This window comes from Eurosta solidaginis, chromosome 2 (assembly GCF_040869045.1).
Source record: "Eurosta solidaginis isolate ZX-2024a chromosome 2, ASM4086904v1, whole genome shotgun sequence".
NCBI classification, from domain to species: domain Eukaryota; kingdom Metazoa; phylum Arthropoda; class Insecta; order Diptera; family Tephritidae; genus Eurosta; species Eurosta solidaginis.
The window spans coordinates 190,994,155-191,014,392 of NC_090320.1; the positions used below are offsets into that span (position 1 = coordinate 190,994,155).

Here is a 20,238-nt window from a genome sequence, read left to right on the forward strand (position 1 = left end):
TGTTGTCACACGGCTTATTGAATAATAAAGGCAGTTTTCTACATTAAGACGCTTATTGAGCTCAATCTTCCCTACAAAATTCGAATCTATTATTATTTCATTAGTAGCTAATCGAATGCCTAATGAAGTCAAAAGCACAATGCAACTCTGTTGGCAGCGTTCCGCTTCCGTTTCCGCTTCTTAGTTTTCAAAGCAAATGTCATTGTCTGCATGGCGGAACGATACAAGGTGGCCGCATCGAACAGCTGATTATAACCTTTTTTATTTGATTTGATACATCAACTACCGGCGCAGTACGATTTTGACATTTGTCCATCGAATTTACAAGTACATGGAATTTTTTTTGTTTGTAGGTATGTCACCATGCTCCCACCTTGTATCGTTCCGCCATGATTGCCTGTCTCATCCTTCATACTAATCGAGCAGTTACTTCTGTGTGAAAGCAAAAAATTTACGATTTCATTAGCAGGTGAAATGAGATCATTAAGTTTCTGTGTGAAAACAGTATTATACTTACTATGCTTTAAACTTTGAATACACCGCTGAAGTTGCTGCGCATAAAATGTGTACTAATAAATTCCAATCCGCATTATACCAAAAATTTTTGAATATAAAGATATTACATGCGCGAACTTTGGTGGAAAGCAGCGGAGCGTAACAAAATTCTAGTAGGTCACTTTCACCACACCAAAAACTTTAACACAATTTTTAACATAATTTAAGCACAGAAATACACTGATTGGAGTTTTAGTGAGTAAAAGTTAAAATTCTGAACACATTAGCTGAATAAAAAGTGTACAAATAATTATTAAATAACAAATACAGACAGTGGTAGTTTAACAAATTCTGCTGTGGTAAGTGGTGAATGTGACCTACTAGAATTTTGTGAAGCTTGCCTCACACGATTTTTCGCCTATGCAATGTCTCTATATTATATCGTTTCTGATTATACGCAGATGTAACTGAAATATGTGTTTTTGTTTCACCTCCTTTACTTATATTTAAAGCTTTTCTAAGAACAAGCTTCTATTACTTGTTAATAAAACGAACTAAAAAGTAAAAAATAAAATTAAAGAAAAAAAAACTTTTTTAAAAATAAGCTTTTATTATTTTGGTTAATAAAATTAACTAAAAAGTAAACAATAAATTGACTCTAAAGAAATATAACACTTTATAAGTTCATTGTAAGCTTAAACGATAATTAGGCTTTTTCGTCTGCGACAAAAAAATTCTATATTGTACATAATTATATATTTTTAACATTAAAACTTTACACCTAAATTATTAAATCTTACAGTTTATATCACAGTCTTAATTGTATAAAAGCGTGTTACATTGCGATAGCAAGAAAATGAGATCCTAAATGTTCTTAATTATACCATCAAAATTTAACACGTTTTTATTAGAACAATTAGGACTGTGATATAAACTGTAAGATTTAATAATTTAGGTGTAAAGTTTTAATGTTAAAAATATATAATTATGTACAATATAGATTTTTTTGTCGCAGACGAAAAAGCCTAATTATCGTTTAAGCTTACAATGAACTTATAAAGTGTTATATTTCTTTAGAGTCAATTTATTGTTTACTTTTTAGTTAATTTTATTAACCAAAATCATAAAAGCTTATTTTTAAAAAAGTTTTTTTTTCTTTAATTTTATTTTAATTTTAGTTAATGTGTTGTTGTCCGTAAGTTTTGGAATATAGGTAACGCCAATATATGTTTTCTTGTTGTTTTCGTTTATTTGGGCATTGTCATTTTTTCGGTTGGTTTTACTTCTTGCTGTCGTTGTTAGTGTATCTATTATGTTATTTGGATACCCATTTTTTTGTAATATATTTTTAATTTTTCGCTTGCTATCTTCTATGAACTCCTGATCACTCAGGGAGTAAACCGTTTTATTTTTGATACGATGTTTATAATGGTTATTGTTAAAATTCCAAAATTAAAATTCACCAACATTGTTTTTCGCTGCCTGTTCATCCTTTTATATAAAGGAAGTGCTTAAAAGTTTTTTCATTGTCTTTTTATGGTAGTGAGACTTGGTACTGTAAATTACTATATTTAGAGCCACGACGAAGTCAATCAATCTTAACCCGTTAAGAGAATCCATATCGTGAAGACTGAATTTTTCGACTATAGGATCCTTCCTGGCCCACCCTGCCGTAAAATTCCCCAAACGTGGTTTTGAAGTCGTGGTGGTGCAGTCATCGTATGTCTTTTCTAGTTTCTCAAAGCAAGAGTTATCCACGTCAGCCGAATCATCTACCATTTGGCCTATCAGTTAACTTACTGCATTTTTTTATTATTTATATTTCAGATAGAGCAATATATTCCTGGTTTACCCAAAAAAATTGAGGATACCTTTGCGGCGGTCAGAACTGTGTCAGCTGATACTATTGAAAAAACAGTGACATTCTTCAAGACACAAGTTTTCATGTAAGAAAAAAAATGCCGTATCAATTACATTATTTTGCATCATTCATGTTTTAAATTTTTTTTATTATAGTGGACGCCTATCTCCCGAAAACCTTAGCAAAGTGCTGAATGAGACTCGTAATGCTGCAGTAGATTATTATAATCTGTTCCATAAAAAAGTAGATGTTTACTCAAAGCTGAAATGATTTTAAGACGCATAAACTTTCACAATAATTGTGTCGAAACAATACATACAAACATTTTTGACAGAAATGCCGTACACCCAACAAAGTAGAAAAAGTACATGGCATAGGATGTCTATCTTGTAACATCTGAAGTAACGTTGCCATTATTTAAATCTAAATGGAACTTTTTTTGGTACTGTTAAAAAAAATTAAACTTTTCCCTAAAATGCAAACATGGAAAATTTCGAACTGCATACATTCGAATAATATACTAAAAAATAAAAATAATTCAAATAGAAAAAGTAACATACCTTTTAGTTAATTTCAAATTTTGCACGGAAGTTGAAGTAATTTAAAGATATAAAAAATTAACATGAATTTAACTTATAGTATTTTACTTTAGTTTAAAATACATTCAAAACTTCTATGGATCTTTTAGTTAGTTTTTACGCATTACATAATGACGCTTGCGTTAATCTTATATTCCAAGCACTTAAAATCGGTTATTTTCTGTCTTTTTTAATAATTATGCATTTAAGTAAATTTTTATAGGGTGCATACAATTGTGGCATAATATTCCAATTTATATCAACTTTTAGTGTATTGATATAAAATACTTCAATGCATTTCCCTTAGTTCATATTGTGAATTTTGAATGGTAAATACTTTTATAAATAAATATATTTAAAAGTTGTAAACATAATAATTATGTTTTTGTTTCTGTTGTAACCGTACAAAGACTCTACGAAGGTTTAGGGGAGTGTCGCGAATGTATACGTCCCTTTAGCTGTAAGCACCCGTACTAGCCTTTTGGTATAAGCTCATCGGTCTCGTTATCCATTTGTGTTTCCCCTCAAACCGCGAAAAACGCTGAGCCCGCCGTGTCGGGCAAGTGGTCGATCAACCAAGATGAAAAACTCAAGATCTTATGCTAATAACTAGTATGAGAGAGAAAACGGAGTAGCAAGCCAAGGAAGACAAGCGCTACAAGCGATGCTTCGGGCTCGGGGAACGAAAGTAGTGGACAGTTAATGAGCTGAAAATCCAAATGAAGAAGTAGAATGGAGAAGAGTACGGAGCAGTGGGTGGTAGAGAGATGTCTCGCAGTACCGTGCAGTACTAATAATAGCCCAGTGCTTGGGAGCAGTGGTCAACCCAACAGACCTTTAGAGCTAACGCTTGGAATGGGCCCGTGAGGCCGTAAAAGTAAATCAAAGCCAGGGCTCGAATCGTAACATACGATCACGGATCGGCAACCATACGAAAGAAAATTACGTGATACGTCAAACGTATGAACAAAATGGAATTATAACATACGATAGCAAACGGAACGTAATTTATTTTCAATCCACAATAAATTTTACGATCCACATTAGGTTGATTGTATTTTTAGCTCACAATAGATTTTAAACTGTCAAATTGGTTGCCAAAACTATAAAAAATAAAATAAATATCTGCGATGGATCCAATTTTATTGTTTTGTTTGAGCTCCAGTAATAGCGAAGGAGATGAAAGATAGTCCGAAGGCGGTTAAGAGAGTGTAGTAATCCTTTGGACTTATCATTTATGTATTAATTCTTTGTAACAAAAAATTATCACAGTTTCTTGAAAAGATTTCGCTTAACTTAAGAAGCTTTTAGTTACTTTCTGGAGAAGTTAAATTTGAAGCAAGCCGATACCAAAGCGGGTGTCTCGCCACGAATTCCGCCAATATTTCCTTTTGCCTTGGATTAAGCTTGGTTGAATTCTACCTTTGTTAATAATAAGAGTTTGAAATTTGTTGTTATATTTTATTTATTCATCTATTGCGATCCAAAATTACGTTCAAAGTAGTACGTTCACGTATGTCATAATCCGAAAATAATGTTTTTACGTGACGAGTTATACGATCACGGATGTTACGATTTGGTAGTTCAATAGATTTTCTGCAAGATCGTTACAATACAATAAATAGAAGTTACTGCAAAAAAACATGTGAGAATGAGCCTTTAGTTAGATGGAGGGACCCCTAAATAGCCCCAACTTATCCCGAAATTAACCCAAACTGCCCCCAAAATCTTTCGAAAAAGACCTCAAATTGGATTCGTAGTCATCTCCAAATAGCCACGGAAGGACCGCAAGATAGTCCTCAAAATCATCCAGATGTAACCTCCAAGTGACCCCGGAAGGATTCCAGAAAGTCCTGAATATCGTCCACATGGACCCCCACTGACACTGTGGGATAACGAGAGAGTCCTCAAAATCATCCCGATGTAACCCCTCGAAAGCTAAGTGATCCCAAACCCAAATGATCGCGGGTGAGCCCCGAAGTGACCCCCAAATTACCATGGGGGGACCACGATAGAGCCCTCAAAATCATCCCGAATTGATCCCCAATTGACCTATAAGTCATTTGAGCCTGAAATATCACCAAAATCAAGCCGTAGTAGACCCCGAAGTTACCACGAAATAATCCACAATACCAATCCGAAATGACCAATAAACAATCCGAAAATGAAACCAAACCGACATAACTCCAAAATAGCCCCAAAATGATTCCGAAATTACCACGGAACGCCCAACGGACGGCCATAACCGTTTTAAACGGTTAAGCGCCAATTAAAAATATATGTAAATAAAACACTATAAGTACTTCGGAAAACTTCTTTCCTATTTATTTCCAGGATCATCCCATCAGCTTTTGATAGTGGCCATACAATATTAAGAGCCTTACATAATGTTATACTTGGTCGTAGAAACAACTCTTTACTTCCGAATTTTCTATCCAATCCATAGAACCACTTCATAGAAAGAGCGATACCTCCTGTACTCTGGCAGTTTACGGCGGGTTTCAAATAAACTAAGATATGGTAAATTTATTAACGATCAGACTTTTATGATATGCCAAATACTGGGGATTACCCATCGAAAATCAGATTTTTACATATCCAGAAAGAGTTGGCTAAATGCTGCAATGTCTGAATAACAGTTCGGTGCATCCCTGGAAGGATCGAAACCAATCTAGGAATAAGACAAGCTGACTCCTCTGGTGTCATTTTACTAATCCGATTCGGGAGAAGATACTATAAAGTAGTAAATCCAAACGGCGATGGTATGACTGTACAATACCTGTCCTGATGCGAGACGAGGGGACATGGATGTTGCCAAGAAGAAGGTGCTTGTCTTTTAGATTTTTTTTTTTTCAATTACAAACAAAAATTTGTTTATACTGGAGCCTCAAAAAAAAAAAACGAAATTACTTTTGCTATTTTTTCGAGGAATTGAAATGTAATCAATTCCTTTGCTGTGGAGAAAAGGAGTTGATTACTTTCTTCATGTACATGTAATAGGGAATTGACGGTTCAGTGAATACCTATAGTAATCATTACTACCCAACTCTGATTGAAGATTTCATTATGCTACATTTTGAAAAGAGCTGTTTCATGGTATGAAGAAATTTGCTCGGCTTATGCGGTTACTCGCTTAGGGAATGGGTTTCCGCCAAATACTTGCCGAGTTTTGCTTCAGTTACTTATACTTTAATTCTAACATCAGATCCTTTGCTATTCTTCTTGTCACAGTAATTTGCCCCATCAAATAGGTAAGATCACTCAGAAATTGTGCTGGATATCCTCTAAACAGAAATCGTTCTTGATATCCTCGCCGAGCTTTCATCGGCATACGACTTTATGGGCTCTTTTTGGATGAGCATAAAGAGGCCCTATGTTCATCTGGCTCAAACGGCTGAATTCTTGTGCTCCGGATCTGCTTGATATGATGTCCTTTTGTATCCCTAGGAGGTGTGGCCTCATCAATCAAAGTTGTTTGTTAGGAGGATGCCCAGTTTTCACAGTATTTAACAGGAGCTATTTGTTCATAATTCCGTGATGTTGCGTCAAAAGGAGACATCGCTTGGCGGTTACACTGCAGCTGCCGCAAGTGTGTTTCCTTTAAGCTCGGCGACCATATCAGAGACGCGTAACACACAAGTGGCTGCCCAATTGCTCTATATAAGTATTTATCAGCGTATCTTTGTCTTTAGGTGCGATTTTGTTTTAATACTCGCTGGAAAACAGGTAATTAGCGAAAGTCGTACCCAGTATTTTTGGTAGGAGTAAGGCCATCGACGTGGATGTGAAATAATGCCCTCATTTACCACTTCATACACAAAGTCGCCGAGACATGGTCGGTGATAGTGCCAGGTACGTAACAGGAAAATACTAAAAATGCTGGGAATATAGTTGTCAATTTTACTGGATAACTCATCTATGGAACGGCTAAAACCCGTTGCCAATATCATGCAGTCAGTCGGTATAGGAGACAAAAGCAACTCCTGTTGTTGTTGTAGTGATAAGGAAACTCCGAAGGCCTTGGGGATGTTATCGATGTTGATGGCTCTTAGCCGGATGCAGATCCGGTACGTTCCGGTAACAACCACAATTAAGGCAACAGCCCGGCCATCTGAGGAACGATTTAGTATGATCACATGAAACCTTCAAGGCCTCCCACCCTCTTGATCCATGAAGAACCAGAGCATAGGCTGTTAAATTATCACGATTCGCCACGGGTATGTGAGGTTGACACTTGGATTGGAGAAGCTATATTTTGCGCTGGCAACACCTTGAAAGGGTTGCGGTACACAAGCCCTTGAATCAATTTTGTATTTTAGTCGTCTCTTACGACAGGCATACCTGCCGCGGGTATAAGCCCCCTAACCCGCTGGGGGACTAATACAAGTCTGAAATGCAACTCTTTCTGGTGGGAAACGGAGCATCGAGACAAAAATTAAACAAAAGTGGCGATAGGACACCGCCCTCAGGTACCCGTTGTTTGATTCGCCTTGGCTTCGATGTTGCCATCCACCTTGTGAGAATAGGTGGAAGGCCAGACCCTTTCAGGTTCTGCAGCTCACTAGAATTAGTTAGAAGCATTTAGATTACCACAATTAAGGGACGTGGTCAAGATTTTCAACTGGAAGGTTAGAGAGCTCCAGTAACTTCGTGTGATTGACCGTGTGATAGGGAGGTCTGGCGCAACGGGTATTGTTCTATGAGTATTAATGATATTTAGCGATGTGGTGGTGCTACGTAATTTCCGAAAGAAATGCTGATAGTTGGCAACACGCAGGTTTGCGGTCAGGTAGCAGGACGACCATGCTCTTTTTTAGAATCTGCGCAACAAAGGAGTAAAACTCCAAAACAAAAATTGTTTCATGCTCCAATTTTTTTAATTTAACCAATATGACAAGGTTAACCGTAATATATACAAACAATTATACTCCAAAAGATTTGTGTATCCGTCAAAAATTTCGGAATGAATTTACCTGAAACAACACTAGAACGCTAGCCACAACGAATAACGCCCGCAAACTTTATCAAAAAATTTGACGACAGACGGAAGGTTATAAATCCGAGGCAAACTCCTGTAACAACGCGAAACGTCGGTCTGGTAACCGATGTCCAGTGAGTACTTAAATTATGTAGGGAACAATTATCGGCTCCCCTAAATCAAGACAGCGATATACCGCACAGGGATGATGAACCTGATCCCGCAATCGCTGACCGTGGAATTAATGTTCCCCCACCCGATTATGACGAAGTCAGAATAACAATAATCAGAATAAAAACAACAAGGTCTGGGACGCTGATGGATAGCCTGTGGAGATATTCAAATACGGCGGCCAAGGACTGCCATTTCAGTGTAACCCCATTTAATTTGTTGCGTCCCTCCCAAAAATTGTCATCCTCCCAGCAGCTCCTTGCAGCGGGACTGCTCCATATTCTCTTGCTCCGGGAAGGTATCGAACCCAATCCGGGTCCGGAATGGTTGCATCGGAAAGTTTGTTCTGGGCTAGACCCCAAAACACAGGCCCGGGCCCACAGATCGATGAGCTTTGCAACAGAATAAACGGCTACCTCCCTGATCTCTCCAGTTTTTTCGCCTCGAGAAACCTGGCATTATCACCGGCTAAATCATCCGCGACCATATTTACAACTTGGACGTCTCAAATGTTGACCATGTTGAACATCCACGTCGATGGCACTACGCTACCGACTGTCCTACACCCCAAAAACTTGGGTATGACGTTTGATCAGGATCTACATTTTGGTGAGCACGCAGCCGCAATTGTTCCGAAAATCCAGAGCCGTAATAAAATCCTCAAATCCCTTGCTGGCAGTACTTGGGGAAAAGACAAAGAAACGCTCATTACCACATACAAAGCAATTGGCCAGCCGTTTGCGTGCTACGCGTCCCCTATATGGTCGCCAAGCCTAAAAACTACCCACTGGAAAAGCTACAAGCCCGCCAAATACTGCGCTCAGAACCGCCACGGGCTGTCTTCTTATGTCCCCAGAACACCATCTACATAATGAGGCGAGAATACTCCCCATCAGGGAGAGAAATGAGATGATAACCAAGCAGTTCCTGTTGAATACCCAGAAACCTGGGCATCCCAACAGACATCTGATTGATGAGCCAACACCGCCTAGGGGCTTAAGGAGTCATCTCCGTAAGAATTTTGAGGAAATACGGCACCTGAGAACCCAGCCGTATGAAGTGAAAAAATACAAGCAGGTCCTTGGTGAACTCCATAAACAGGTGTCGGACCTTTATGCCGGGAATTGCCCGGTGAATCCAGTACTTAAAGGAAATTATCCAAAACTCGCGGAAGAGGAACGCATACTCCCCAGGGAAACGCGTGTCAAACTTGCTCAACTTTGTTCTGGATACTTTAACAGGTTAAACTCTTACATATCCAGAATCAACCCCGACATACAAAATGTATGCCCCGCTTGCAATGTGTCCCCACGTGACACCAACCATCTCTTTAATTGTAATGTGGAACCAACGCCTATACCACCCATTTCAGTATGGTCCACCCCTGTCGAAACAGCAAGTTTCCTTGGACTCCCGTTAGAGGATATTGATGACAATTTGTGATCGGTCGCAGCTATTAGGTGGGGCGAAACAATGCTACTACAAGAACAACAGGAGTTGGTAAGGCGGAAGCATCAGCTTCTTTGCAATATATGGACTAGAGATATACGCCGCCGATAAACGCCGCCGCCGCCGATTAGGATCGTTTTTCGCACGCCGCCGCCGAATGTCAAAAATATCGGCGCAGCGGCGGCGGCGGCGGCGTCCGGCGCGTTACTATATTTTCTACTCGTTTAAGACTGGCCGGCCGCCGTGGTGTGATGGTAGCGTGCTCCGCCTACCACACCGTATGCCCTGGGTTCATACCCGGACAAAGCAACATAAAAATTTTAGAAATAAGGTTTTTTAATTAGAAGAAATTTTTTCTAAGCGGGGTCGCCCCTCGGTAGTGTTTGGCAAGCGCTCCGGGTGTATTTCTGGCATGAAAAGCTTTCAGTGAAAACTCATCTGCCTTGCAGATGCCGTTCGGAGTCGGCATAAAACATGTAGGTCCCGTCCGGCCAATTTGTAGGGAAAATCAAAAGCAACACGATGCAAATTGGAAGAGAAGCTCGGCCTTAGATCTCTTCGGAGGTTATCGCGCCTTACATTTATTTTTTTTTAAGACTGTTTAGGCCATTTATTTTCCTTGCCGAAAATTGGTCGGATATGGTCGAAAGTGGTATCAACGGATGCGCATCACTGCCGGTTATAAGAAACTAATTGCGAAATTTAACTCATCCTTTAACTGTTCAAAAGTTGTTTAAAAAACAGGCGCTTTCGATGTCAGCTTAACACGAACTTTGCATGACCCAATTCACCAAGTTATTAAAATAAAACACTAAAAGAAAAGTTATATAATAAATTTATATGCTCACTTTGCATATTATTTTCAAAAAATTAACAATGAACAATGAATTCAAATAAAATGACCCAAGGCATTTCAAATTGTTTTCAAATTGCCCTCAAGTTGTTAAAAAAGCAAAAAAGTTGCCGACTTTTTAAAAAAATGTTATATTGCGATTGGCTGAAAGAATAAGCGAAATCAGTGATGCAAAATCCTTTAGTAGGTTCTAGGGGCATAAATACTCCTTTGAAATGATTCTCAACTCATACTTAAGTTGAGGATATATGTACGTATGAGAAGGTTTTGAAAAATCATTTGGGCTTACATTCAAAAATCTGTTGTTTATTTGCGAAACTATAAAATAGCGTCTGAAATGTTAATTTTAATTTTCGCACTTCATCCCTCAAAACCCAAGTCACCCGGTTTGAAATAAAGTTGGCGGCCCTATCCAAAACTAGTCCCTTGGAGTGAATCACATTGATTATAGCCTATCAAGCGAGTTTAAATATCACTTACACGTTACGGCTCCTTCTACAAATGTGAATACGTAGGCACATATATGTATGTATTTACCAGGTGAGGCTTTGTCCTTCGCAAGAACACTCAAAGTGGTGAACAAAAGCTTTCCCAAGACAGTCGAAATAATGACCGTGTGTGCTGTTACCCTAACGTAGTGGACAGTCGAACTAGTCTGAAAACTGAAGCTACGCGGTCATCCATAATGAGCTCTTATATCATAAGGCCGGAAAATGGCAGTAAACGTGTTTCAACTTAAAATCGGTCGACTTTCATTCTAAAATATTGTTTTGATTTAACGAAGACTATTGAAATCAATGATGTGAACACAAACGTCTGCAAACTTTGGTCTACATTTTAAAAATTTTATCTAGGGTCCGTGTAAAATTTTAATTATGTAGATGCGCCGAGGGTTATACGATTTTCACCCATGAGTTACGCAATGACATGCACTTAGACGGCTTATGATTTCGAGGGCGATATCCTTGGCCGAATAGTCACTCCCTAACGTTTCAAGGTGTTTCTCTAGTGTAGCCCGGCAGCATAGCGCGACAAAAGCATCCATTGGAAAGTCTTCGGAGCTACACCTAGAGCTTCTAGGAAAGTGACGTCGACGAAGGTATGAGTTCCAAGTCGCAGTCCTATAGCTTCTGTGCTGGCATATCATGTGAGGATCGGGAGGCGTGGTAGCGACTGGTGGTCGGGATTGCTACTGTTCGCACATCGGGAATTGTAGCTCTTAAAAACAGTCGAAAAACTGGAGGCGCCCTGTGCCACGAGAGTCATGAGTATTAATAGACCATTAATAGCAACCGTAAGTCGCATTTGTGCGTGACCGCCAAGGAGCCACAAATGATTTAAAGAAATTGTGTTCGCGACGATTATTAAGAGTTAACCGTAGACGAAACCACGCTTTGCACGAGATATGCAGACAAAAGTGTGTCTATTTTATGTATCTCTATTTCTTTTCAGCAGACGCAGCAGTACAAAATTCCAAAGAACGGGGTTAGGTTCGAAGCCTCTCTGGAGTAAGTGAACGAGGGACAATCCCTCCGCAAGAAGCTACTCCTGCAAATTTTTGAACGGTCTGCGAGATCTTGAGGCAAAAACCCCGGATCTTTCCGAAATGGCCAACAGGTTGATTTTCTTAAATACATACAAACAAAACCTTTCCTAAATACTATTTTTTTAAATAGAAAAATTCAGCTTTTTAAAGTAAGAACACCGGCGTAAGCCGGCGCGTTGCCCACGCCGCCACCGCCGGTATATAAAAGAGCTTACGCCGCCGCCGCCGATAAAGTGATCGGCGTAAACCTCTAATATGGACGGACCCATCCATGCTCGACGATAAAAGTCTTAGTGTTCTTAGGCCAGTCCACAAATAGGGGAATCAGATTTCTTAAAATCGCATATAAGGCCCTGTCAATCCTATTGTGCGAAAGATTGAAGCCCACTGACAAACATCACCACTTCGTCGTTTCTAAAGCTGCCTTCGACAGCATGAAAAGGAGCTGCCTATATGCCTCTATGTCTGAATTTGGTTTTCCCACAAAGCTAATACGGTTGACTTTAAGCAACACTGTCAGCTCAGACAGAATTGGGAAGGACATCTCCGAACCGTTCCAAACAGTTTGACAAATATCGTGCGATTTCTTTAATTTGATACTGGGAAAAATTATACTAGCTGCAGAACTTAACCGCTCTGGAACTTTAAAAGCATGCAAGTACTGGCGTATGCTGATGACATTGATATCATCGGCCTAAAAATCCGCGCCATCAGTTCTTATTTATAAAACGAAGTACCTGCTGTCGTCGAGCATTGCGCCTTGGCCACTGTTGGCAGCCAAAATTTCGAAATACTAAAAGATACTATTATATACTATATACTATACTATTTGGCAACTAATACAAACAATAACATTACCTCTGAAATGCAGAGAAGAATAGCTCTCGCCCGTAAATGCCACTTTGGACTAGGTAGACAAATGAAAAGTGAAGTCCTCTATCGGCCAAAGGAAATCATGCTCTACAAGTCATTTATCGTACTCGTTCTGCTATAGGGTGCAGAAGCATGGACCATGACTAAAATCAGGCGAAGCGAGTCTGGGTGTGTTCAAGAGAAAAGTTCTTCGAAAGATCTACGGACCTCTACGGCTATATCGTTTAAACGGTTAAGAGCTAATTAAGGAATTGTGAAGTCTATATCCATCTCGATTAGTTTATGCGGTCACAAGTTCCAGTCATGCGGACAAAATAATTTACTCTGTGAGCTTTGCCCAGCTGGATATAATGAAGGTTTTATTGGATTATGAACACTAAATACCAATTTTGGCCCACTGTGACATAATGTTTTTATATTCAGCTGAGCAGAGCTCACAGAGTATATTAACTTTGCTCGCATAACGGTAATCCGTAACGGCATAAACTAATCGAGATAGATATAGACTTCTATATATCAAAATGATCTTGGCGAAAAAAGAAATTCATTTAGCCATGTCCGTCCGTCCGTCCGTAAACACGATAACTTGAGCAAATTTTGAGGTATCTTGATGGAATTTGGTATGTAGGTTCCTGGGCGCTCATCTCAGATCGCTATTTAAAATGAACGAAATCGGACTACAACCGCGCCCACTTTTTCGATATCGAAAATTTCGCAAAACGGAAAAAGTGCGATAATTCATTACCAAAAACGGATATAGCGATGAAGATTTTTAGGTGCGTTGACCTTATGACGCAAAATATACAGTTAGTAAAATTTTGCACAATGGGCGTGGCACCGCCCACTTTTAAATGAAGGTAATTTAAAAGTTTTGTAAGCTGCAATTTCGCAGTCGTTGAAGATATCATGATGAAATTTGGCAGGCACATTCCTCCTAATACTATATGTGTGCTAAATACAAATTAGCAAAATCGGATGACGAACACGCCCACTTTAAAAAAAATTTTTTTTTTTAAGTCAAATTTTAACAAATAATTTAATATCTTTACAGTATATAAGTAAATTATGTCAGCATTCAACTCCAGTAATGATATGGTGCAACAAAATACAAAAATAAAAGAAAATTTCAAAATTGGCGTGGCTCCGCCCTTTTTCATTTAATTCGTCTAGTATACTTTTAAGGCCAAAAGTCGAACAAAAATTTACCTATCCTTGTGAATTTTGGTAGGTGCATAGATTCTATGACGATAACTGTTTTCTGTGAAAATGGGCGAAATCGGTTGAAGCCACACCCAGTTTTTATACACAGTCGACCGTCTGTCCATCCGATCGGCCGTTAACACGATAACTTGAGCAAAAATCGATATATCTTTACTAAGCTTAGTTCACGTACTTATCTGAACTCACTTTATCTTGGTATAAAAAATGGCCGAAATCCAACTATGACTACGTCCACTTTTTCGACATCGAAAATTACGAAAAATGAAAAAAATGCCATAATTCTGTACCAAATATGAAAAAAGAAATGAAACATGGTAATTGGATTGACGCAAAATATAACCTTAGAAAAAACTTTGTAAAATGGGTGTGACACCTACCATATTAAGTAGAAGAAAATGAAAACGTTCTGCAGGGCGAAATCAAAAGCCCTTGGAATCTTGGCAGGAATACTGTTCATGGTATGACATATATAAATAAATTAGCGGTACCCGACAGATGATGTTCTGGGTCACCCTGGTCCACATTTTGGTCAATATCTCGAAAACGCCTTCACATATACAACTAAGGGCTACTCCCTTTTAAAACCCTCATTAATACATTTAATTTGATACCCATATCGTAAAAAACACATTCTAGAGTCACCCCTGGTCCACCCTTATTGCGATCTCTCGAAAAGGCGTTCACCTATAGAACTAAGGCCTACTACGTTTTAAATAATCATTAACACATTTCATTCGATACCCATATCGTACACGTGCATTGTAGAGTTACCCCTGGTCCACCTTTATGGCGATATCTCGAAAAGGCGTCCACCTATAGAACTAAGGCCCACACCTTTTAAAATACTCATTACCACCTTTCATTTGATACCCATATCGTACAAACACATTCTAGAGTCATCCCTGGTCCACCTTTATGGCGATATTTCGAAAAGGCGTGCAGCTATAGAACTAAGGCACACTTCCTTTTAAATAATCATTAACACCTTTCATTTGATACCCATATCGTACTAACAAAGTCTAGAGTCACCCCTGGCCCACCTTTATGACGATATCTCGAAACGGCGTCCACCTATGGAACTAAGGATTACTCCCTTTTAAAATACTCATTAACACCTTTCTTTTGATACCCATATTGTACAAAAAAATTCTAGAGTCACCCCTGGCCCACCTTAATGGCGATATCTCGAAAAGGCGTCCACCGATAGACCTAAGGCCCGCTCCCTCTTAAAATGCTCAGTAACACCTTTCATTTGATACCCATATCGTACAAACAAATTCTAGAGTCCCCCCTGGTCCACCTTTATGGCGATATCCCGAAATGGCGTCCACCTATAGAACTATGGCCCACTCCCTTTTAAAATACTCTTTAATACCTTCCATTTGATACCCATGTCACACAAACACATTCCAGGTTTACCCTAGGTTCATTTTCCTACATGTGTTTTTCCCTTATTTTGTCTCCAAAGCTCTCAGCTGAGTATGTAATGTTCGGTTATACCCGAACTTGGCCTTCCTTACTTGTTCTGAAGAAGTTTATTAGAACGTTCCGAACCTCAGATGTTAACAAAAACTTAGTTAGAACAGCATTTAACAATGCATGTTAATAACACCAAACTTAAAAAGTTTAATAATTTTAAATGGAAAATAGCTTTATATCTTCTCATACCACAAAATCTCAATTTAAAATGAAAGATATTGGCTAAAGACGCTTTGACAAAATGAATTAAGCTTCAAAAGGATTCTTTACAATTTCAAAGTTTACAGCATGATTTCTCACAAACTAAGCTTGGATGCTCAGTATAACAGATACAGCTTAGGTGAAAATATTTTTTTGGGACAGTTCTTACCTAAAATAATATTATAGGAACTTGAAAGTGCTTATGGACTTAGTGCTTATGCATATCGATGCATATATTATGGATACACCACGAAGTTATTTAACATTTACGTTATTTTGAAGTTGAGTGTTGTTGTGAGCTTTAGAACTGTAGTGCAACATGGGACCACTTAATACTGTTAAATCGAAACTAACTGTAAACAACCCTTTGAGTTTACGCACGGCGAGTTTTCGGAGTAAAAAGCAAAACAAGGAATGTTAGTGAAAAGCTGCGACGAACAGCAAATTGCGAATGGTTCGTTCGTTTTGTATGGGCCGAAAGGATGTTGGCTTTGGTTTCGTTTCAACCAAGAATGTCAGTGGCTACGCTGGTAAGGCAGCGTAACGGTCGCGTTCATTACCAATTGCGGAAAAGTACTTTTTACGGCCGGTGAATCACGTGCGTAGGGGCATTTGTATATATGTGTGTTGTATGTACACACACATTTGAGATTAGCGCGTATTTCCAGTGTACAACAACAAAGTGGCACGTAAATAAATCGGATATAAATTATAACATTGTGTGCGTTCTATGAAAAAGTAATAGCTTATGGTTGTTAAAAGAAATACTTTTAATTAATACTTCGATTATTTTCGCGAATGTGGTTGAGAGTCGATTAAAAAAAAAAAACAAGTAAGGATGGTTAAGTACGGGTGTAACCGAACATTACATACTCAGTTGAGAGCTATGGTGACAACATAAGGGAAAATAAACATGTAGGAAAATGAACCGAGGGAAACCCTGGAATGTGTTTGTATGACAAGTGTATCAAATGAAAGGCATTAAAGAGTATTTTATGAGGGAGTGGGCCATAGTTCTATAGGTGGACGCCATTTAGGGATATAGCCATAAAGGTGGATCAGGGTTGACTCTAGAATGCGTTTGTACGATATGGGTATCAAATTAAAGGTGTTAATGAGTATTTTAAAAGGGAGTAATCCTTAGTTCCATAGGTGGATGCCGTTTCGAGATATCGCCACAAAGGTGGAACAGGGATGACCCTAGAATTTGTTTGTGCAATATGGGCATCAAACGAATGGTGTTAATGAGTATTTTAAATGGGAGTGGGCCTTAGTTCTATAGGTGGATGCCATTTCTAAATATCGCCATAAAGGTGGACCAAGGTTGACTCTAGAATGTGTTTGTACGATATGGGTATCAAATTAAAGGTATTAATCAGGGTTTTAAAAGGGAGTGGTGGTTGTTGTTTAGGTGGTCGCCTTTTCGAGATATCGCCATAAAGGTGGACCAGGGGTGACTCTAGAATGCGTTTGTACGATATGGGTATCAAATGAAAGGTGTTAATGAGTATTTTAAAAGGGAGTAATCCTTAGCTCCATAGGTGGACGCCGTTTCGAGATATCGCCATAAAGGTGGACCAGGGGTGACCCTAGAATTTGTTTGTACAATATGGGTATCAAAAGAAAGGTGTTAATAAGTATTTTAAAAGGGAGTAATCCTTAGTACCATAGGTGGACGCCGTTTCGAGATATCGCCATAAAGGTGGGCCATGGGTGACCCTAGAATTTGTTTGTACAATATGGGCATCAAACGAAAGGTGTTAATGAGTATTTTAAAAGGGAGTGGGCCTTAATTCTATAGGTGGACGCCGTTTCGAAATATCGCCATAAAGGTGGACCAGGGGTGACTCTAGAATGTGTTTGTACGATATGGGAATCAAATTAAAGGTATTAATGAGGGTTTTAAAAGGGAGTGGTGGTTGTTGTATAGGTGGTCGCATTTTTGAAATATCGCCATAAAGTTGGACCAGGGGTGACTCTAGAATTTTTTTGTACAATATGGGTATCAAAAGAAAGGTGTTAATGAGTATTTTAAAAGGGAGTAATCCTTAGTTCCATAGGTGGACGCCGTTTCGAGATATCGTCATAAAGGTGGGCCAGGGGTGACTCTAGACTTTGTTAGTACGATATGGGTATCAAATGAAAGGTGTTAATGAGTATTTTTAAAAGGGAGTGGGCCTTCGTTCTATAGGTGTTCGCCTTTTCGAGATATCGCCATAAAGGTGGACCAGGGGTGACTATAGAATATGTTTGTACGATATGGGTATCAAATGAAAGGTGTTAATGAGTATTTTAAAAGGGAGTGGGCCTTACTTCTATAGGTGGACGCCGTTTTGAAATATCGCCATAAAGGTGGACCAGGGGTGACTCTAGAATGTGTTTGTACGATATGGGTATCAAATTAAAGGTATTAATGAGGGTTTTAAAAGGGAGTGGTGGTTGTTGTATAGGTGGTCGCATCTTCGAAATATCGCCATAAAGGTGGACCAGGGGTGACTCTAGAATTTGTTTGTACAATATGGGTATCAAAAGAAAGGTGTTAATGAGTATTTTAAAAGGGAGTGGGCCTTAGTTCTATAGGTGGACGCCTTTTCGAGGTATCGCAATAAAGGTGGACCAGGGGTGACTCTAGACTTTGTTAGTTCGATATTGGTATCAAATGAAACGTGTTAATGAGTGTTTTTAAAAGGGAGTGGGCCTTCGTTCTATAGGTGTTCGCCTTTTCGAGATATCGCAATAAAGGTGGACCAGGGGTGACTTTAGAATATGTTTGTACGATATGGGTATCAAATGAAAGGTGTTAATGAGTATTTTAAAAGGGAGTGGGCTTTAGTTCTATAGGTGGACGCGGTTTCGAAATATCGTCATAAAAGTGGACCAGGGGTGACTCTAGAATGTGTTTGTACGATATGGGTATCAAATTAAAGGTATTAATGAGGGTTTTAAAAGGGAGTGGTGGTTGTTGTATAGGTGGTCGCATTTTCGAAATATCGCCATAAAGGTGGACCAGGGGTGACTCTAGAATTTGTTTGTACAATATGGGTATCAAAAGAAAGGTGTTAATGAGTATTTTAAAAGGGAGTAATCCTTAGTTCCATAGGTGGACGCCGTTTCGAGATATCGCCATAAAGGTGGGCCAGGGGCGACTCTAGAATTCGTTTGTGCAATATGGGTATCAAACGAAAGGAGTTAATGGGTATTTTAAAAGGGAGTGGTGGTAGTTGTATATGTGAAGGCGTTTTCCAGATATCGACCAAAATGTGGACCAGGGTGACCCAGAACTTCATCTGTTGGATACCGCTAATTTATTTATATATGTAATACCTGCCAAGATTTTAAGGGTTTTTTATTTCGCCCTGCAGAAATTTTTCATTTTCTTCTACTTAATATGGTAGGTGTCACAACCATTTTATAAAGTTTTTTCTAAAGTTATATTTCGCTTCAATAAAATAATCTAAATACCTTACCATGTTTCACCCCTTTTTCGTATTTGGTTAGAATTATGGAATTTTTTTCATTTTTCGTAATTTTCGATATCGAAAAAGTGGGCGTGGTCATAGGCGGATTTCTTTCATTTTTCATACCAAGATAAAGTGAGTTCAATTAACCACGTGAACTAAATTCATTAAAGATATGTCGATTTTTGCTCAAGTTATCGTATTAACGGCCATGCGGAAGGACAGACGGACGACTGTGTATAAAAACTGGGCGTGGCATCAACCGATTTCGCCCTTTTTCACAGAAAAGAGTTAAAGTCATAAAATCTATGCCCCTACCAAATTTCAAAAGGATTGGTTAATTTTTGTTCGACTTATGGCGTTAAAAGTATCCTAGACAAATTAAATGAAAAAGGGCGGAGCCACGCCCATTTTGAAATTTTCTTTTATTTTTGTATTTTGTTGCACTATATCATTACTGGAGTTGAATGTTGACATAATTCACTTATATACTGTAAAGATATTAAATTTTTTGTTAAAATTTTACTTTACAAACATTTTTTTTTTTAAAAGTGGGCGTGGTCCTCCTCCGATTTTGCTAATTTTTATTAAGCGTACATATAGTAATAGGAGTAACGTTCCTGCCAAATTTCATCATGATATCTTCAACGACTGCCAAATTACAGCTTGCAAAAATTTTAAATTACCTTCTTTTACAAGTGGGCGGTGCCACGCCCATTGTCCAAAATTTTACTAATTTTCTATTCTGCGTCATAAGTTCAACTCATCTACCAAGTTTCGTCGCTTTATCTGTCTTTTGTAATGAATTATCGCAATTTTTCGGTTTTTCGAAATTTTCGATATAGAAAAAGTGGGCGTGGTTATAGTCCGATATCGTTCATTTTAAATAGCGATCTGAGATGAGTTCTCAGGAACCTACATACCAAATTTCATCAAGATACCTCAAAATTTACTCAAGTTATCGTGTTAACGGACGGACGGACGGACATGGCTCAATCAAATTTTTTTTTCGATCCTGATTATTTTGATATATGGAAGTCTATATCTATCTCGATTCCTTTATATATGTACAACC

General features: G+C 38.6%; 2 protein-coding genes across 4 annotated transcripts in view; both read left to right on the plus strand.

Moving 5' to 3' along the window:
• The window catches only part of Tmem214 (Transmembrane protein 214), a 99,837-nt gene extending 96,526 nt beyond the window's left edge, over positions 1-3,311 (plus strand). Inside the window, exons 10-11 of the mRNA XM_067766655.1 lie at positions 2,323-2,441; positions 2,512-3,311. Coding sequence (XP_067622756.1) covers positions 2,323-2,441; positions 2,512-2,626 — 234 coding nt within the window. The 3' untranslated portion in view covers positions 2,627-3,311. The remainder of the gene's footprint in view (positions 1-2,322; positions 2,442-2,511) is intronic.
• LOC137240422 (zwei Ig domain protein zig-8-like) overlaps positions 1-20,238 on the plus strand; it is a 467,000-nt gene that overhangs the window by 14,909 nt on the left and 431,853 nt on the right. The gene's annotated exons all lie outside the window — the stretch shown is intronic.